General features: G+C 33.7%; 1 protein-coding gene across 6 annotated transcripts in view; it reads left to right on the top strand.

The window, feature by feature from the left end:
* GALNT13 (polypeptide N-acetylgalactosaminyltransferase 13) overlaps window positions 1-22,958 on the top strand; it is a 600,525-nt gene that overhangs the window by 365,569 nt on the left and 211,998 nt on the right. For all 6 annotated transcript variants that reach the window (XM_065525497.2, XM_045367091.3, XM_065525498.2 and 3 more), the window contains exons 5-7: window positions 13,924-14,090; window positions 14,582-14,789; window positions 17,475-17,645. In XM_065525497.2, coding sequence (XP_065381569.1) covers window positions 13,924-14,090; window positions 14,582-14,789; window positions 17,475-17,645 — 546 coding nt within the window. The remainder of the gene's footprint in view (window positions 1-13,923; window positions 14,091-14,581; window positions 14,790-17,474; window positions 17,646-22,958) is intronic.

Genomic DNA, 22,958 nt, shown 5'->3' on the forward strand with positions numbered 1-22,958 from the left:
AGTTCTTTGATGCTTTTTTTTTTTTTTTTTTTTTTTTTTTTTGAGAGGCCTGAAGATCCTTTCCTGAGGAAGGAACTCAAATAAAACAAATATAAGTTTCAAGCTTTAAGATCAGAAAGGTCAATTTCTATGTTTATCAAATAGAACAGTTTATGGGACTATTGGGTCAGTTTCACTACCTGCTACCAAACTCTACAAATACCATCAATTTATCTGATAGTATCCCTTCATTGTGCTCATTGCTGTATACCACAGGCAAGGCTCTTGTCCTTTGCCAACATTGGGCTGTTCTTAACCTAGTATTTTTCTTGGCACTAAGGACACAATATCAGTTCTGAATCTAATGATGTGTAAATACCAGACACATCTCTCTTCCTTCCAGTCATATCTCATCCTAATTTACTCTGAATACAGAGCTTCACTTGACAATTCGAGTTTCATTATCAATAACTACATCTTTCTTCAAGATTGTGTGGCCCATAGCCAACATATGTTTAGTATATACAAATTCTCAAACTCTTGCTGAGTGTGTGTGTGTGTGTATGTGTATATACATAATTTTAAAATTTCTATGGGTGAAAAGTCTCATTAGAAACATACTAAGAGGAAACAGATCTTTTCAGAGAATCGTTCAGATTTTGCACTGAAAACAGTAGTTACGCTATGATCAGGAATTTTCTACACACTTCAGAATGACTTCATCCTCTCAGTGGGTTTAATTGGCCAATATCCTATTTATATAAGAAGGAAAGGTGAATAAATTTACAAAATATACTGGGAGATGAGGAGAGGGAATAGTTGAATGCCACTGGAGAAAATTAGGATTTCTGAGAGGAAGTATGACTTGAGGCCTATCTTGGGTAATATATGTGAGTTCTGCATGAAAGAAAGCATTGCATATAGAAGGCATTCTACAGCTAGAAAGAGTTAAAAGCATGAGAGGGCTTTGTTCCCTGAAGAAGCATTGATATGTTCAACATTGCTGAAGAGTTAAAGGCAATAATGAAAGGAAAAGATAACATGAGGTGAAGCTGATGCAGATCCTGTGGAGCCTTTAGACTTTATCATTAGGAAAGAAGAGTCATCAAAAACATTTGAATAAAGGAGTGGAAGTTTTAGATTTGCATTTTTGTCTGCCATGAGGAGAATATATTTTTGGATCAAGAATACTCCACAGATGCACTGTACTGACTCCATGCAATAATTTAAGGATTTGTTGATTCATGATGTCAACATCATCATTGTAATGTCAACATCAAAGTTTCTGGCTTTTAACCTGGGTGGATAGTGGTTTCATTGTCTCAGAGAGGTAAAAATCATGAGCACCTGGGTGGTCAGTTGACTGGGATAAGACCATAAATGAGAGCAGAAACAAAGCCTAGACCAGAGTCCAGACCTGCTGACAACAAAATCCAGTGTTATTTTTACTAACAAAAGTAAAAATTTAACTTATGAATTGCAGGAGGAAGTTTGTTGCAAAGTCATTTTAATTATAATTATCACAGGCAATAAACTTATTTATTCTAGGCAACTAATTGTTAACTACTTCCAATAGCATGAAAGAATTATATTCAGAGGTTACATAAAGGGAACAATCCCATAAATTCATGTTCCAAAACAACAAAGGCCACAACATTTACTTGAATGGTGTTCTTTTACTTTTATTGTCATTTATTTCCAAAATTTGAGAGAGTTCTTCACAATAGAAAGAATATAAAACTTGCTTGCACAATACTGTAAGTTATCTCCTTCATTTTTATGTCCTAGATAAACAGGCTGTTTTAAAATTATTGACATTATGGAAATAACTCCAGTGGTAATATATGATTGTTGTTTATTTAATAGAAATTATATTCATGACATTTTATTTTTAAAAATAACTTAGATATCAGCCTAGTGTACCCTCTGTTAAAATCCAGATGAGGTCCACTAAACCCCAGAAGAATTATCTATGGATGTTCAGAGAGCCGTGCAAGATTTATTCAATTCCCTGGTAGACTTAAGTGTTTTGTGACTGCTTTTGTTACTGCTTTCTCTGCTCCTCACAGTTCAATCCAGATACTAAATTTGGCTTTTTTCTCAAATTAATGACATTGCCATGACATTACTGATATGATGCATGTATTAATAGGCTAAATTTAGTAGACAATAAGAGAGGAAATGGGCTTGTATTGCAAAATTATAGTGAAACCTGAACTTTAGACACACTCATTTTTCAATTTCCTCCAGCTATCACACCAGCACTGAGGAGCTCACTGGCCTTTTTAGCTTCATATCATTTGACTTGCTCCTTTCCTCATCATAGTCTCTTTTTACTCCTTTCTTTAGTTTTCCCCACCTTAAGCCCCTACCCTCCTGGAATGAAGCAAATATACCCCTTATCTCATTCAAAGCAGCTATTTCCTCGGTTTCCTGGCAATACATACCTCCCTAAAAGAAATTATTCCTGTCAAAGGCAGTTTCTTTCATAAGTGAGTTGCCAGTGCTAGTTGTTAAAATAATAATATGTTTACTTTCTGAAATAACCTATCTGTGCTTATGATTTAAAGACATGGGGGCCTCTTCAAAACACTCACCTTAGAAGACGGCATGTTTCTATTGATGATGTTGCTCTTATAAATGGATTTTGTTTTGTTTTGTTTTTATTTTGGGTTGCTCTTTCATTACTACTCTGGTGAGGCACTTAATTTATTCAAAAATGATAAAAAAGTTTTATTATTTTAAAGAACTTCAATTAGCACCAAAATACTTTTCAAAACAAGTCTATAAGGGGTGACTATTCCTTTTGAAGTTCTATTTCTACAATTTTAGTAAAAACCACAAGGTGCAGTGGAAGATAAAATGAAATTTTATCATTGAAAGTAATGGCAAAAACCATGATAACTTTTGCACTAACCTAATATCTAACCAATTTTGTTTGGTTTTATTTTTCTATTGATTTGTAAAAACTCAAATAAGAAAATTATGGCTATATACAATAAAAAAGCACCATGTAATAAATTTACATATATGTTATACTATATTCTAGGCACTGGCCTACTTTACATTTACTGCCTCCTGTCTCACAACTCTGCGAGGTAGTTAATATTATTATTCCAATTTTACAACCAAAGAAACTGAAGCACAGAGTGCTGAAAGAAAGAAAGAGAGAAAGAAAGAAAGAAAGAAAGAAAGAAAGAAAGAAAGAAAGAAAGAAAGAAAGAAAGAAAGAAAGAGAAAGAAAGAAAGAAAGAAAGAAAGAAAGAAAGAAAGAAAGAAAGAAAGAAAGAAAGAAAGAAAGAAAGAAAGAAAGAAAGAAAGAAAGAAAGAAAGAAAAGAAAAAAAGAAAGAAAAAAGAGAGAGAGAGAAGCCCAGTCTAACTCTAGGCCTATGCTGCCCTGGACCATCTCAGATAACATTCCAATTATAACAATGCTGAAATGTGATTGGTGAGTTGATCTAATAATTCATGCAATGCCTGCCTCACTGTGAAGCTTTCATTCATTCAACCTCTTATTAAATATATTTTGTGATATGAAAGTACAACTAGTAAATAGCACATTTACAGTCTCTGAAGTTAATAGTATTGATCCTAATTGTCAATGTTCTACTCTGTTCTGCTTCTCTCATGGTGTCCATAAGTTTATTCCCATTTGTTAACCTTCATGCTTTAAGGCACCAAGCCTTGATGGACAGTTACTGCTTTAGACTTTAAAATCATCATCACTCTAATAATCACTGTAGACTTCTTTATATCTAAGTCCTATTTATTTCCATTAACGTATACTGCGACAAAAATAATGTACCATCTTTATTTACCATGTGGCTTAGGACGGTGATATAACTACCATTGTTATCAGAAACACTATCTGAACTAGTAAAAAACTTTATCCCATCAGGAAAGAACATTTTAAATCAGACTGCATGGATTTGAAACCCAGCTCCACTACATAGAAGCAAGTTACTTAACTGATTGGAACATCAGGTTCTTTATTTATCAAGTGGGAGTAATAGTATAATTAGGTTTGGTGCAGTGGCCTGTGATACTAGTATTTTGGGAAGCCAAGGTGGGCAGATTGCTTGAACTCAGGAGTTTGAGACAAGCCTGGGCAACACGGTCAGATTTTGTCTCTACCAAAAAATACAAAAATAAGTCGAGAGTGGTGGCGTGTGCCTGTAGTTCCAGCTACTTAGGTGGCTGAGATGGAAGGATGCTTGAGCCCAGGAGGCGGAGGTGGCAGTGAACCAATATCATGCCACTGCACTGCAGCCTGGATGACAGAGTGACCCCGTCTCAAAAAAAAAAAAAAAAAAAGAAAAGAAAAGAAAAAAAGTACAGTTGGTTCTTAAGGAATATTATAAGGATTATCTTTTCTGTGAACCCCACAAAAGACCACCAGAATAACCTGATGAAGAAGAAAACTGAGTTTATTTCCTGATCACCACCTTAACAGACGTCTTAGTAGTCATAGAAAGGAGAGGCCAAGGTGGGTATTTGTAGACATTAGGAATCTGGACTGAAGCAGTTTAAGGAAGTCTTTTAATGTATTGGGTAAAGTACATAATATAATAGTTTGGGATGGGTAGACATAATAAGGAGGTTCTGGAGGTTAATTGATAAGCAACCAGCTTGTCTAGTTAGGCAATATATAATTGTCTTAGAAAACAGGCTGTTTACCCATGTGAGGAACTTACCCTCCTGAGAATGGGGCTGTTTGAACAGTTTATTGTTTGAATAAATTTATTTCCTAGTAGTTCTTGATGCATGAAATGAAGTTATTTATTACTATTAAGCCTTATCATAGTTCTGATAGGTAATCTGTGTGGTTGCTGGAAGTCTCCGTTCTCAGGAACAAATGACACGATCCATATAAAACACATAGCACAATGCCTGCTATATAATTAACATATCCATAAATATTAGCCATTTATAACTGCCTCTTGTATTATGATGTTTCTTAAATCAGGGCTTGATAGATGGGAGACCTAGCCTAACTCTGGCAAGATGCAAAATTTGGCAACCAGACAGACCAATAGAGTGGAGAAAGTGGTCGAGGACAGTCCCAGTTGTGCTTAGGAGGAGGGGAGCAATATGGCAGATAGCTCATGGATGGTCAGGAGCAGGCAAGAAACAGAGATCTCAGCAAGCAGGCAAAACATGATCCTCTGGGTTCTTCCATCTGAAAATATTAAACAGAGATCAAGGTAAGTAAGCAGAGATTAAGGTAAGTAAGCAGGAAGAGCTACCAGCAGGCCAGATAAATTTAGGATTAGGAGCTACACATGATTTAAAAGAGCTGAAAGGGAAAGAGGCAGGACCCTAACTCCATACTGCTACACTAGACAAACAGATAAAGCTTCCCTCGAGCCTAGATGGTCTAGTCACCAGATCTATTACTGAAATTTATTGGGAAATAATGAGTATAAAATGAAAGTTTGACCACAGAAATTAAAGATAAAATACAAGATACTAGAACCATGGCAATGATCAGAGTCCTACCAGCAGCATGGCTGACCCAAATAATTTTAGAGACCTTATCTATAATATTCTGTACAGTGCTTCATACTATAAGAATATTATAATAATAAATTCCATTCATATCATTTCATTATAATTTCATATGTTCTCCTCCAAACTTCTGCAATGTAGATATCAGAGCAGTTTTACTCTAATTTAGGTGATGACAAAACTGAAGCTTAGAAAGTTTAGTCACAGATTTTAAATGGCAGAATGGGGAGGCAACTACAGGTTTTCCAGACACAGATCTTTCTCCAGTATGTCCAAATAGTAATTATGTTACTGAGGTTTGAGAGGAATGTGTTATAATTGGATGACTAGCAAACTCATTTTCATCTAATCTTTCCCTTTCCCTTCTCTATCTTTTGCTCATTTCTGGTTATAGAGAAACAAAATCAATTGAAGATATGAAAAAAAAGTTTTTTAAAAAGGTATTTCTACACCTCTATTTCATCTTGTAATAATGCAGAGATATGACTGGGGAGTTGATCTGATAATTCATACAATATGACTCCTTATTGTGAAACTTTCATCCATTTGACCACTTATTAACAATATTTTTGTAACATGCAGAATGCTAGATTCTGGAGAGGCAGAGATAAATAAGGTGAACCTTCCTTCTGTTCTACTTTTTAAGAATCCCCTAGTCTACTGGATTCAACAGATTTATTGTGAAAGAGTATAAAAAAGTAAAAGATTAGGCATATACAAGGTACAAGGCCAGGGAAGGGGGCTGTATATTCTAATATGGGATTAGGGAAGAGTAGAGAAATTCCTTGGCTTCCTGTTCCTATTTTGTCCAGCACTGCTATGTCCCACCTGAGATTCCTATGACATATTTCCAATAGAAGCCAGGAAGTATGGTAGCATTGGAAGTACATCCTTCCCAATGACCCTCTCACTCCATCCCCACCAATAATTAGAAGAAAATAGAAGCAGCAAAGAATTGATCAGATAGCAAATACACTAAAGATGAGTACAGCATCTCCCTGGATTTTAAAATAAAGATGTTTGTAGCAGAAGAATACCAATCTGATTGTTTTAAAAATTTGAATTACTCAAGTAATTATGACACAGGAACTTACTTTTGGAAGATTTAACACATTCTAAATATAAACCAACACATAGTAACCCATGCAAAATTTAGTGCTTTATTTTACTTCAGGCCCCAAGCTGCTCAATTATTATGAAAGAACCACTTTTTGGTTGCGCAAGTTTTCTTTGCATGGATGCATGGGAGAATGATGAAATTTCTCTCTGTGAATATGAATGTTAATGATTGGGAAACACAGAAACCACACAGAATTCTGCAATCCTCTTAGCTCTTAAAAATATATAGAGGACTTGTGTTGCAAGTATTTATTTTAATCACTGTTATTAATCATCATTGACTGAGGTAGTAAAAGGCAACCACTGACTCAATGAGCAGCAATCCAACAAGTCATGCAAACTCCAGTGTTGACAGCCTTTGTCTGGAGTCCTGAATGGACTGTGTCTAACTAAATCACTGTGTAATCATGGATCCTTTGTGATTTCACATTCTCATCTTACAGTCAATTTTTATTTCTCTGATGTGGCATGTTGTTTTCTGTAGCTTATCTGAAAACATCAATACTGTTTTGGAAGGATAAAATCAAATTGTAACAGTTTATGTTTCCATAATGTGTGCATAGCCTAGGGAAAAAGTGATAAATAGGAATACTGTTTCACTGTATTGCTATGTTACAGACATTGGAAACATGATTCTGCCTCCATATTATCTCCAAAGTAGATCAGCTGGATTTATTTTTATATATTTATAAATCAACAGCTAATAGACCATTAGAACAGCATTAGTGTACATCCAGATGACAGAAGAGATTGTAAAAGAAGTGGAGAAGACTTTATGACTTTCCCTGCTTTCATGACAGTAAATAATGTCTTCTTGCTTTTATATGACATAAAAGTAATCTTACTTTTATACGATAGAAACACAAAGAGAGACGTTAACCTCATGCATCATATTTTAAAATGTTGACGTAAGCCTAAAGGTTTTACATATTTCAAAAAGTCTATCCTTACGGTAAAGTACTTGAGTAACCATTCTCAACTTTGGCCACACATTTGAATTTCCAAAGATTTTTAAAAAATATCTTCACCTGTAGACACATTCAGACACTTTAATCATAATCTCTGTGATAGAAACTCTCACACCTATAGTTTTTTGAGCTCATGAGATAATTCCAATGTCCAGCCAAGATTAAGAACCACAGATATATTATCATAGAATTAAAAAAAATACACTTTCACTTCCTTGCAAGTATTACAAATTCAGCATGTCAATATAGTGTTCACTGTTGCCATGATAAAGCTTATGATTTCACTGGAATACCAGATTTCAGGTTCTTGATTTGGACAAGTATTCCTTTCAAATTGATGAAAATTGCTATTGCCATCTGCCACTTTTACTCTCAAAGTTAATTACATATACATTGTGCACCACAATAATGTCAATTTTTGCTAATCCCATTTAGATGTTTATGTAAAAGAAAACAAATAATAACTTCATAAGACATGTTGCTAAAAGAGTTATTTGGTCTAAATATACATAATTTCAATTAAAGCTGACATTCTATGCTTAGTTTTAATGAAGTGATCCTAGGGAAATCGATATTTCCCTATCTGATATAATGATATATACATTTGAATGCAAGATTTTGGCACATTTTAATATGCTTTATTTGTTCCTAATTTTTCCAGTTAATTTTTTTACAATTAATGTCATTTAAAACTTTTGATATAGCATATAAAAGAATTTCAGGCAGAAATCATTAGTATTACTAAATTATTTTTGTTACATTATTATTACTTTATTATAGTACTGAAAGAAGTATGCAGCTTGAGACTTGTATTCTGTGAAATGAAACTTTGAATTAGCCAACTTTGAAAGTCCTTTCCAGTTCCACCATGTGGAGATTATGAGCTTTACTCTGCAGTGTATACCAAACAATGCCTACTATACATTTCAGATAAGACCTTTGAGCTTGCCTACCTTAATCTTATTATGCAAAAGATATAAAAACTGAGATGAAAAGTGGTGAAATTATCCTTCTAATATCACAAAGAACAAATTGTCTTGTATCAGGGAGAATAGATTATTAGCCAAGTTCTATCAATTTGTTCTATTTGAAGTACTTATCCCCACTTCCATCATTTGTTCCTTGTTTATGTTGTTGTTCTTATTTGTTTTGAATTGTTTCTGGAAATATCAGTGAGTTAAAAACTCTGCCAGCTTTATATATATATATATATATATATACATATATATAATATAAAATATTATAACATTAGATATTTATAATATATAGTGTAACATATAATATAGTTTATTTTAAAGGTTTTTTAACTACACAGAACTTTAAATGCATTTTCTTATCTAACAAAAGAAATTATTGTATTCACATGTGCTAAGATGTGCAGTTTTTTCATTTTAAGTGTCTGAAATTAGCATGAGTTTTACAAACATGGTCATAGCTGTTCATATAGTCATTGTTTCAACTAAATTATGTGTACTCTTTGTACTGTGTGTATTGAGTTTAATTGTCATTCACTATTTTTTCAAAAAGATTACATTATGGTTCACTATTAGAACCAAAAGTTATTGTCTGAAAAGAACAAGATACAAAAGAACATCAAGAATTAAATTTCATATGATTAAACAAAGATTTGTTACTGGAGGCATCATTACAATCCTACATTTGCCTGCTGATCAACAGCTGACTGATTTATATGGCTTTTTTCTTATCGTGTCAACCAAGGACCAGGAGTGTTGGCACCACCAAGGATGGTGTTATAAATGTAGAATCCTGAGTTCATACCAGATCTACTGAATCAGAATCTGCATTTTAACAAGATCCCCACATAATTCATTTGCACCTTAAACTTTAAAAAGCAGGACTTTATAGTACCAAGGTAGATATCCACAAGAGGTTGATACTGTTTTAGACTTCTTGAGTTATATACTAAATGGTTGCCCCTCATATGATAAGCAATACTATTTAAAGCCGGAGAAAGTTTAAATACATGGAAGAAACTTCAAATCCACAGGAAAATGATGTGGCTGATTCATAAGTCAAGCATGACAATATTGATAGAAATCTATGTCCAAATTCATTTAAAAACTTTTTCTGTAAGCTCTATTTAAGTATGAAATAGATTCTAGTGATAAGAGAGCATTGTGCTATAATTTGACCACATTTTTTTCTTTCCTAACAGTAGATAAAATCATAGTATATCTTCCCATAGATGGAACATTAACTTTGGTAAAATACAGACAATGATACCAGTTCATTGCACCACAGATTCCTCAGAAGTAATGAAGATCATAACTCTTGCTTACATAAATCTATGCATTTAGGATAACTGGATAAACTGATGTAGAAAATAACTAATTTGTATCACTTTAGATTAATAGCACAGAAGGGGTCTTTGCTGAATGACTTTATTCAACTTTATTGAGGTATATTTGACAACTAAAAGTTATGTATACTTAAAGTATACAACTTGATGTTTTGATACACCTAAACATTGCGAAATGATCAAATTAACATGTCTATCACTTCACATCTTTATGATTTTTTTTTTGATGTGGTGAGAACTCTTAAGAACAATTCTCTTAGTATATTTCAACTACAGTATACAATACAGTATTATTAATTATAGTCACCATGCTGTGCATTAGATCTCCAGAACTTATTCATCCCTCATAACTGAATCTTTTTACCCTTTGATGAATGACTGTTTACATAGGAAGAAGAGGAAGAATTAATTAAAATATTAGCCCTATTTTATTTTTATGCTACATTAAATAATGACAGTGGAAGTTTGCCATAAGTAAACATGATAGCTGCATTAACAGCAAACTAATTCACTATAACTTTGACACATAAAATGAATACTAATACTAACTTTGTATTCATTTGTGAGTGGATTTTTTTTTCTTTTTTTTTTTTTTTTTTTTTTTTTGAGACGGAGTCTCACTGTATTGCCCAGGCTGGAGTACAGTGGTGTGATCTCGGCTCACTGCAAACTCCTTCTGCTGGGTTCACGCCATTCTCCTGCGTCAGCCTCCCGAGTAGCTGGGACTACAGGCGCCTGCCACCGGGCCCGGCTAATTTTTTTTTTTTTTTTTTTTTTTTTTTTTTTTTTTGTATTTTTAGTAGAGACAAGGTTTCACCGTGTTAGCCAAGATGGTCTCAATCTCCTGACCTCTTGATCCGCCCGTCTCGGCCTCCCAAAGTGCTGGGATTACAAGCGGGACCTACCGCGCCCGGCCTGTGAGTGAATTTTTTTAATCACAAAGTAAAGCTTGATAAAAATACTTTAAGATGCTGGATCGAAATATCTGCTTTTAGTTTGACATTTTTAATCATTTATTTAATTGTTGGCATTTAGTGTAACATACAAAAAATGTTGATTGAAAAAATCTTTTTTAAAAAATGATGCTGAGTAGACTTTATTGACTGTAATCCTTGAGTGAAGCCACTGGCTGTTGGCTGTTAGACTGCTTTCAGCCTGTTTTTCCAGCTATACTTCTTCGAGGAGGATGATGATCTTTACCTTACTCTTGACTTTGCATACTGAAAGTGATTAGGTTTTTTAATGAGGCAGAAGAATGGAAATTTGAAGAAAATGGTAGAGAAAACCCTCTCATTTACCAAGATGACTTTCTAAGTTTTTTTCGTGATGAGCTACTTGGAGATACAAGTCAAATGATGAAGTTCATGGAAACCTTTTGAATCTTGCCTCCAGAAGAGAAAGAGATGACAATAAATCCAACTACTTTTCCCATGCCTTACATGTTTATTTTCCTATATGCACAGTATCTTTTATATTCTAGATGCTTAATAAATCTTTTTCAAGTAAATGTATGCTGGAAAATGTTGTAATTGAGGTAAATGGACATTTTTAGCTGGCTATATTACAGAAGACTTTATTGACTAGGTGATCTGTTAGATGGTTTTGAAAGATAATGAAGATCTTAACTGGCACACAATCAAGTATTTATTATATGCCTTCATCTTCCACATTTTATTGTATTTTTTTTCACTCCCTTGTGAAGGAAACTAATTTCAACAATGCTGTGTTGTGTCATGCATTAAGCCAGTCATAAGTAGCAAGAGGTATCTGATTCAGTTTATATTACTGTGTTAATTATCTAGCTCTTCAGAATATTTTACATGAAAAATAACCTCAGGTGAATACACTTCTGTTACTGCTCCAGAAACCTTTTGACATTTTTTTTTTTTTATAATCTGTAATCACATTGATTTAAAATGACATGACAGAAATGCCTGAATGTTGACAAGGTGATGGGAGCAACAAACACCTGCCTGTTAAATTTGGGCTCACCACCTACAGCACCACACATATCATTGATCCAAGTGTACCTTGACTGATTACTTTAAAAGAAAAATCTGGACTTCTCTGGATTTATAAGCAAAGTCAAAAACATTTTCCAAAATATTAAGTTCTAAAACTAGTAATAATTATGGTGTAGCCCCTTACTAATCAGTGTGCACCAGGGACCAGCAGCCTCTAAATCATCTCGGAGCTTTTCAGAAATGCAGAAACTTCACCCAAGACCTAGTGAATTAGAATCTGCATTTGAATGAATCTCCAGGTGATGCTGAAATGGGAAAAGTTGCCTTGTCCCCCTCACAGGGCGTGTGATGGGGCTGTGGCTTGCTTCTTCAGTGCCCCTCTGCTCAAATCTCTAGGGCAGCATATGGGCGGACTGGGCAGGTTGTGGGGCTCCGACCCCACAGCAGTGTTTAGGGGTAGATGTTTACAGCTCCACCCCAGTGGGAGCGTGCTACCGTGTGCTCTTTTAATTTTGCCGTCTATAGGCAACTCGTGTTAACCAGCTCAATTAGACCCTCTACCTTGTCACAAGAACAGAGGACTTTCTGTATCCGGGGTTCTTGCCTTGGTGTACCGGAAGAGTCGGATCACACTTGGAGAATGAGTGCAAGGTTTTATTGAGTGAAGGGTAGCTCTCAGCAGATGGGGGAGGCCAGAAAGGGGATGGAATGAGAAGGTTTTCCCCTGGAGTTAGGCAGCTCAGCGTCCTGTGCTGTCTCCTCTGACTGCCCCAGCCAAATTCTGCCTGCCCCCACTGGTCAATGGCCTGCTGACTTGCCGATGCCTGTCGGTGCATCCCTCTCTATGTCCAGCTGCCGGTGCGTTCCTCCGCTGACGTGCTCCTCTCCACATCCAGCTGAATGTTTCATCCAGCTGTCTGTTTCATCCAGCTGTCTGTGTCTTCTTGGGCAGATCTGCTCCTCTGGACGTCCAGCAGCTTGTGTGTCTGCCTTCTAGAGTCTGGGGGTGTCAAAAACATTTTTCAAAATATTAAGTTCTAAAACTAGTAATAATTATGGTGTAGCCCCTTACTAATCAGTGTGCACCAGGGACCAGCAGCCTCTAAATCATCTCAGAGCTTTTCAGAAATGCAGAAACTTCACCCAAGACCCAGTGAATTAGAATCTGCATTTGAATGAATCTCCAGGTGATGCTGAAATGGAGGGGGTTGGGGGCTGGTTATAGGCACAGGATGGCAGGCCAGGGTGGTCTTGGGAAATGCAACATTTGGGCAGGAAATGCCATCCTCACCCAGGGTCCGTCGGGGTGGAGCCCTAGCCAGGGACCACGCCTTCCTCTACCCAGCACTTCCCTTCCCTGCTTCCATGTCATTTAAAGGGAACAAGCTCTTACCTTCCCAGCACTTCCATATCAATGACTGTGCACATTAAAATTTGAGAAGTGCTGGTAGTCCATTCCCTTTCCTGATCTCCAAAACATAAGGAAATTTTAGAGGCCAAGATGCATTTAGTAGATTCTGAATCTAAAGGAAACCTAAATCTTTCCTTGGAAGTATATATTGTTTATAGCATCCTCAAACGGAATTAAAAGCATACATGACTAGATTTAGAACAGAAAAATCTGTTTTACATACTTCAAAATCCTTTGGGCCCGTGTCTGTTTGTGTTCCTATGACTTCTTGAGTTATACATTTTTATTAACAAAGAATAAAATTATATTTACTAAATGAACTCCTTTGTACCTGTTGTACCAGGTCTTTTATCAAAAGTTTCAGAATGTTATTTTATATTTCTTAAGTTTTTCTTAGACTTGTAGAAATCATGCTGCTTTGTTCTCTGCAGGAGTTAAAATAAAAATATTAGTAATTATGCATATTTAATTTTCAGAATGCCAACTGATTACTCATAGCACTTATAAAAGGGAAATGATTTTAGATATTCATAAAACATTTCCTTAGTAAGGGGCTTTCAAGTTTGAAGTTGTGTTATTATGGATATTTCTTTTTATAATAATCAGGATTAAAAATGCATTTATTAAGATCCCTCTTCTTTCCTCTTTTTCAGATGTAAGACAAAAGTCTACCCTGATGAACTTCCAAACACAAGTGTAGTCATTGTGTTTCATAATGAAGCTTGGAGCACTCTCCTTAGAACTGTTTACAGTGTGATAAATCGTTCCCCACACTATCTACTCTCTGAGGTCATCTTGGTAGATGATGCCAGTGAAAGAGGTACAAGCTGTTTTTTTTGTTTGTTTGTTTTGTTTGTTTGTTTGTTTGTATTAGAAAGCTTTATTATGGCCAAAAAGATAACTAGGCAATTATCTATATTTGCATTATAATTTTACTAGCCCTGCCATAGCCTATCAAATTCTCATCAATAACCTCATTAATGCCAACTCTAGAAGCAAATAACTAATTCTTTCACTTTCTCTCATGATTCTATATGGTTCTTACTAACCTAAAAATTCAGCCAAAATGACTTTCAATAATATATCTTTTTTTCCAACTCAATTGATTATATTATTGAGCATTCATGTGATTTTATGGATACATGACGTTAATTAACTAATGAAATCTCTATTATTTTATATCTAAGGCAAAAAATACTGATAGGAGTTGGCCACCATTTCTGTGTGTTGAATTTCCATCTTGGTAGTATCTCTGCTGTTTCTTAAAACAGTTTCAAAAATGTTTCTTATAAATTCTTTTACATGTTACAGATTTTCTCAAGTTGACATTAGAGAATTACGTGAAAAATTTAGAAGTGCCAGTAAAAATTATTAGGATGGAAGAACGCTCTGGGTTAATACGTGCCCGTCTTCGAGGAGCAGCCGCTTCAAAAGGGCAGGTCATAACTTTTCTTGATGCACACTGTGAATGCACGTTAGGATGGCTGGAGCCTTTGCTGGCAAGAATAAAGGAAGACAGGTAAGAATTTATGTGTTATGTCTGCCTGGGTTATGACTGAACCTCTTAGGACAGTTCCAGATGTCCATCAGAATTTGTCTTCCAAGTTCCTATTTTTAGAAGGCTTATTTTATAGCTTTTCTTAAAAGCAGGTTTTCCCACTTGCTTGATAAATAAGACTGCTGTATTCATGCTGGACATAGATAGTTGACTAAGAAATAGTGAAACAATTCAAGTTATAAAAAACATGTTAAATTACTTTTTAGGTGAAGGAATTAAATATAATCTAAAATAGTATAATTGTGTTATAAAGCACATTTTCAAAGCACCTTTTCGTGTTCTCACAACTACCCTGTGAGGTAAGTACTGTAGATATTCTTATCTATAACTCATAATGGGGAGGAACTAAGGAGCTACATCTAACTTGCTCCAGTCATTGGAAGTGCTGGGAACAATTCAGCTCTTTCCAGTTCTCTGCCAGTGTTCTCTAAACTACACGAGCACCCTTAGTCAGTCTAGTTCAAATTCACCTGGAATGTCTTAAAAATGCACACACATACATGCACACACACAGCACTGAAAATAATTATAATTAAAAAAAGGAAACGTAAGAGCACAGCTATAAGAATATGTTTAATTATTTCAACAATATTGTCACCTTATACATACACATTTTGAAATCTGGAAAATTGAATAAATAGCACTTTATAGAAATTAAGAATCCTTATACATACCTGCAGTTCCTTCTGTTGTTGATGAAGTACAAGCGTTCTTTTTGCAATTATTTATAAACACTGGTGATAAGAGAGTATAATTTCTAAATACCTAATGAAGATAACTAACATTGAATGCTATCTGATACAATAACAAAACATTACATAACACCTGACTTGCATAGTCATTTCATCTATAGTAGAAAAGTCCTTCTAGAATTGACATTTTTAATTAGACACTCCAGATAGGAACTACTTAGTCTGAGCAGCCACATCACTTAAACAGCAGGATTTGGTACTTGCCAGGAAGATGGATGGAAGCTGTCAGTAAAATGAAGCACAACAGTTGAAGAAAACAGTAGGAACCTTTTAGTCCATAGAGTGTTGTACATGGCTAATAACATTTTTCCACTCTGTGTATTGTGCAGTACCCACAGGACAATAAGACTGGCAAAGTAAAATGAACTTAAAAATGAATTTCCTGGCAAATTTTGGTATATTATGCTGTTTATTTTTACACACGTGTTTCATATTCAACTCAATGCGCTTTTAATATTTCAATATGGTCATGCATAGGCTATTTTTTGTTTGATCTAACAACATAATTACACTGTATTTGCATATGATGAACCCTATTATCTTGTCCTGATTATAAATTTGAAAACTACCCTAAATAGATAGTCTGTTCAAGGTTTTTAGACCTAATTTCTTCTCCTCACAAGTTAAATCATTAAATCTAATAAAGGAAGTGAGAAAAATATTGATTTTTCTGGGGTCCAGAGTCACCAAGAAGCTTTCCCAAGGCTACAGGAGTCTTGTTGATTGCAGATAAGTTGAAGCTCTGGTCAATTTTGTGGAATATAAGACCTTAATTGAAAATGAGTATTGGTGAAACTGGTGTTACAAAACAAGTAAATAATGGACATTTGTGTGCTTTTCATATCTGGAGATGATTCAGAAGCCTATTTGTATATTTACCTTCTACCAAATATGAAAAGCCAACTCTGGTCTTCAGAATTAGCTACAACCAGTACGATTTGAGTAGGCCTGAATGTTTACTTGTGGAAATCACAGAAGTTTGATCCCGTAATAAAATAAATGAACAGGGGTTAGATCAAGAATTAGAGAAGGCACAACATGGATTAAAAGTGTACCTAATGATTTTCCCAAATGAAATTTTCTAGCATAGAAAGTTACCATTAAGAACACCAACCTTTTGGCTCTTACTTTAAGAAAAATGGGATAGGCCAGGTGCGGTGGCTCACGTTTTTTTTCTGTCTCAAAAAGGAAAAAAAAAAAAAAAGGATAAAACACCAGAGATTGAAGTTGCGTATCTTTCCCTATCTTAAGCTATCGTCTAGATTATAAATGTAAACTCTCAATTTGAGGACATTTTACTCAGAAATTGTCATGACCCTATCATTTTTCATAGGAAACATTTACTTATACTGACAGATTATGATTTTTATTGTTGCTGTTTGTTGATTTTTGTTTGTTTTTCCTAGTAGGTGTTTTCTCCATGAAGATGTCCTCAGAACTCTCTAAACTAACGTACCCTACTTGAAATGCAAACTACCAGATCTAATTTGCCATCATCCCTTCTTCCCTCCCTGAATGCTATTGCTTTTCAATGGGTTATAGCTAAAATGATACCTAATCTCAAAGCAGCTCTACTAATCATGCTGTGGGTGGAGGTTTGATGAAAAATAGACCCTGCTCATCTTGCTAAGTTAGTACTTAGAATGCATTTGGAAATAGACTTGAAGGTCAATTAGTGTATTTGATTAGATTTCAAATGATAGCATAAAGTAAACTGTAAGGAATATATATTCAAAGGAAATAATTCCATGGACTAATAGGATAAAATGAAGCTAAGGCATATTAAAGTAACAAAATAATTACATTTCATCATATCAACTGTAATCAGTTTGGAGAAGATAATGTAACATTTTAATTATCATGTGTCTATAAATTGGTTTTAATTTTTCTGCAGGAAAACGGTTGTCTGCCCTATCATTGATGTGATTAGTGATGATACTTTTGAATATATGGCTGGGTCAGACATGACTTATGGGGGTTTTAACTGGAAACTGAATTTCCGCTGGTATCCTGTTCCCCAAAGAGAAATGGACAGGAGGAAAGGAGACAGAACATTACCTGTCAGGTATGTATATCATCTCTCTTGAAGATTATGTATATTCCCATAAAAATTAAGGAATATTATAAATTTCTGTTCTAATGTTGAATTATTTAATCGTATCCTTATTATTCAATATACATATACATTATGACCCTTTACATAATCATATAAGGATCAATGACAATATTAAATCTAATTTAAATTAGTATAAGCAAACTTAAGTGTTGGCAAAAATGCTAAATATCTTTTGAAGGTTTATGTATTCTTATATTCAAAATATATTTACTGTGAATTTTCTGTGTGACAGAAATGTGCTAGCCTTGACACTTCAAGTAAATGTATGTCTTACCTTAAAGTGTATGGCTTATAATAGAAATGTTCTCAAAACTGAAATAGCCAAAAATGTTTTGCTAAATATTCTAAATATATCACGTTTAAACAGCTATCTTCCTTATAGATTCCATAGGTCCATTTGGAAAATTTTAATGTATTCAAAATTTCAAAGGGTTTATTGCCCCAAATTACTTCAAATACTACTTAAGTTGAAATATTGATTAGTGAAATATGAGCTTACTTGTAATAAAAAAATATCATATACATCTTGAATTGTCTGTATAAGCATTACCCACTTTATTAACACGAAAGTATCATCTTCATACTTAAACACATTGTGAACCTCTTACCTGAAACTAAAAATTGATTTCCTGAAAAATACTTGGGGAAGTATTCACTAGTTTAATTCTTTAAAGATGAATTTGGCAAATCATCCTTCCTTTGGAACATGAGAAAAATACCCTAACATTCTAAAACCATACACTTTAAGTCCTCACTTAGCATTGTAAATGGGTTCTTGGAAACTGCTACTTTAAACAAAATAACAAAAAACACTGTCATCAATTTTATAATGGAGGGACATTGAACTAAAGGATGTTACTTGAGGACCTTTTATTTGTCATTTCACTTAAAGTCACAATAGCATTAAGTGAAGACTTACTGTATGTAAAATCCATGATCTGAACAAGAATGTCTGGTAACCTACTGAAGGGATGAGTTATCTATTGTCACCTCCTTAATTATATAATGAATTGATTGAAATTAAACTCTAAAAATTGGCTAATGGAGGAGAGTGGCTAAAGTTATTTGTTACTGAACAATTAAATATTAGAGATGTTAACTTCTAAAGGAGATCTATTATATCAAAGAGAAAAATAAAATGTGACTTCTAACATTTGCATAAAGTCATGTAAGTTATCATGTCAATACTTAAAATGTAACTTAATAGTCTTAAGTCTTGTATAATCTTCAAATTCACCAAGTCTTATTGATACTTAACCTTTAACAAACTGGGAAAATATAGTGGCTCATGTTACCATCATTTATTAGATATTCTGTTTTCCCAAATTGTTTTCATTTAGTGTTAGCTGATATTTAAACTTTAGATCCCATGTGAAAACTATCAGAATGCTTGACCAATACACTTACATATAGATAATGTTTTTATTCATTTGAAAATGCTGTTTATAAGAAGGCATGTTTATACTCATTTAAAAAAACACATTGGCAAAAGACATGCTTTATTTATGTTCTCACAGAGTCCAACAGAAGATAACTAAGAGGTAGCCAACATTCATAGTAAGAAATTACTGATTTCATTCATAAAATAAAGATCTATGTAGAAATCAATCATTATTACTCATCTTTCATTAACTAAAACAAAAGATGAATCATCTAACTTGCTATATTTTAACCATAATTTATGTGGTTGTATTACAGTAGCTTGAGAACTGGTAAAATCTCAGTACATTTTGTTTGCTTCAGTAACTGCACATCATTTTATTTTCTAACACACTGAGGAAGCTGAAGCGAGAGAAACAGAGCAACCTCAGTCTTTGCTGAAGTTTCTAGATTTTTGTGGCAAAAGGTTAATTAATTCGTGGGCTCGGTTGTAACAGCCTGCAGGTAATTTTCATCAGCATAGCTGTAATGTGAACGTTCCTTCTACTTGTAATCTATTGCTTGAAGCTGTGATCATTTTTCTCACAGTCATACAAACAGATAAATCATTCTAGATGTTGAAGATAATTTTTTTCCTACTTGATTAACAGAATTCTGAATAGCTAAAGTGATGAAAATGAAGCTGAAATTTTAGTTTTCTTAGTGGAATGCTTTATTTAAAATGTCAGTTATGACAGAACTTTGTAGTCACCATAATTGGCTAGTCATCATTTAGAAATACAATCATGCAACTGCTTATGTTGAAAGCCAGGTTGAACTTGTGACCTAAATCAGTTATACTACATCTAAAGTAAAGCTTAACATGGTGATTCTTATTTTTCTATTGCCAACTTCTGGGCTTTGGTATTTTCATTTTCATAATAAATGGAGTTTGTGAAATACTTGTTAATGTTCATATTATAACCATGGAATAATATACATAATTGTGAATATATCGTTTTCTTTAATCAGTAAACTTTCCTTGACATTTAATAATCGAATTATATGACTTTTCAAGAATATTTCAATTATGTGTGCAACAAATAGTACCTTTTAAACTGGAGGTCATAAACTAGGAGCTTTTGTGCCAAATATTCTCTATAGAATTGTTTTATTTGACATACATAGTGTTTTACATTTTCAAAAATTACCAACACTTTAAAAATGAGATATTTTAAATAAAAATCTGTATTTCCATCTACTAATAAGTCAGAAGGTCTTACTACAATGGACCAGGATTCTTAACCTGGCACCATCAGGTGGAGTTTAGTAGAAACTGCCCATGTAGAAATAGCATGAAAACTTATCCCGGTCTCCACAACTTCTTCTAATTATGTTCCTGACTCTGAGGCTGAGGGTCATTTGGTATTTGTTATCATTCTTGAAATTGAAGAAATATTTATCTGCACCTGTGTCTTGATGAAAGAGGGAAAATATATCTATTGCAACAAATCCACTTTATATAATTATCTTTATTTGGCTATAATCTTTTAAAGTTTTGACGCTGGTCTTAGAGGCTACTGCCTGGGAAATGGCTGAGTTTGAAACTCATCAAGCATATCACCCCTGTATAACTATGCATATACATTACCTAATGGAATAGGCAACTAGTAGCAAAGTTACCTGATGATGCAAATAATACTCTAGATCATTTAATTAATTTGGGGATGAGTTATACATTTTTTCCTAACACATGCAAATGGGAGGTGATTTGGTTTAGGCTATTGAAATAAGTTTGATTCCATACAAAAACAAACATACAAACTGTTCTATTTGTATTCCATGCATACAAACTGTTAGGCACTGTGCTAAGTTCCTCACATACAAACATGGATAAGGCAACCTATGCTGTCAAGTTCCTCACTGTCTGGCACTGGCCACAGGTATGCTGGATGAGGGAAAGAGTCTAGTGTAAATGGTCCAAGTGTGGATGTACAGGAATAATTATGTCTACAACTAAAGTGGTGTGGACCTCTAGAAATGAGCCTGGCTTAAGTCTTATTGATTGCTTTAGTCTCTTAATTATGCCCTGTAAGTGAACCTCAAATAATTATAAAGATATTCATTTCCACTTTAATTTCACACTGATTAAAATAGATTTTTAAAATTAAAAACCTATTGGTAATTTCCAAGTGAATTTAACTTTTTTTACCCTTCACATCTTACCTTATGGACTTTTTTACATTTAATCATCATTAATATTTTTAATATGACTGCCTTCATTTTTACTTCAAGTGCCATATTGAGTATACTTCTAAAGTAAAACAAAAGAGTTTTAGATGTTCTTTTAATTCTGATATAGTAATAAATCAAATGTAAATATTATTGGTTTTTATTTCAGACCTATTATACCTAATCTTATATTCCTTTTTATTAGCATTCACTTTATTTCATGCATTTATTTTTCACTCAATTAGAATTAGGAGTTTATGAAGATCAAATAAATCAAGTAACATCATTAGTATCTCTGATTATAATTGTGAAAAACTCATGGAATGTTCACATATATTATCTCCTCTATCATTCTAGTGTGATCATAGAAGAAGCATCGAAGCTAGCCTTCGAGGATCTGGTTTTATTTCAAGCTCCTCCAATTAAGAAATTACCTAGTCTTCACAACTGTAAAATGGAAAATTATTCTCCCTACTTTGCTTAACTCATGAAGTGCTATAAAATATTGAAATGAGCAATGTCCTTGATATGAATTAGATTTTAAATTCATATCTGATAATGTAACATATAGATATTGCAAAATAAATGTGACAAGTACCTAAAAGGATAAAGAAGCAGAACACCAATGAGCCACCTCTTTTTGAATTTGGTTGTATTTTCTTCGAAGGCTTTTCTATTCAATTTTTCTACAATGTAGAAGTTAATATATCATCAATATTTTTCTATGCCATTAATTTTTCCCCACATAGGTTTTAATGGCTGCTAATGTTTCAATTACTTAAGATGTTTCCCTATTTTTTTTTGTTGACTAAAGTTCATCAAGAGTTTGTTTGCACTTTAATTTTTGTATCAATTATTTCTTCTTCACCTAGTTTTTGCATACAAAGTGATTGCTTTAGAATTATGCATTTGAACATGAAATTTATTTTAATACTCCTGATGCCTTCTGCCAATTTAATTCCTTCCCAAAAATATTATCACTGAATCAATTTATAATTTCACTAGTAAGTATAATAAATTAAAAACACAAATGTTACTCTTCAAAATCTTATACAAATATAAGACGAAGTTTCTTATGTTTAATAGTAACAATTTACTTCTTAATTTTTATCAGATTGTATTACACTTTTCTCAATCCAACCATAATATATGTTTGAATTGGAGGAAAGAAACAGAAATAGATACCACAAAAGCCTTTAAAACACTTCTATAAAATGAAAGATATGAAAACAACAGCACAGGGAAAGGTCAACATTGTGAGCAGAACAAAGACTGAAAGAAAGAACTAACTTTGGAATGCTCAACTAGTAATGCTCTTGCTTACCCCTGTTAAAATCTAATGTATGTTGATTGAGAGAAGTAAAAAATTCTCTCCTCAAATAAAAATGTTTGAATCTATATTCTATGAAAAAGAAGAGTACTTTTGTATTGTATTACTTTCTAATAGCTTAGGGGATAATTTGCAAGACTTTCTTAGCAACATGTTGGGATAAGAAAACTAGGGTAATAGAGTGGTAAGTTAAATATTACATTTATATACTGAATAATTTTATCACGTTAACCAAAATATTTTACGACATCTGATCCCAGCTGGCCCCATTGTTTATTTTGATCCCTCGTAAGCATGAAATGAAAGTAAAATGAAAGATTAAAATTTGCACCAATTACTGT

Source organism: Macaca fascicularis, chromosome 12 (assembly GCF_037993035.2).
Source record: "Macaca fascicularis isolate 582-1 chromosome 12, T2T-MFA8v1.1".
NCBI lineage: Eukaryota > Metazoa > Chordata > Mammalia > Primates > Cercopithecidae > Macaca > Macaca fascicularis.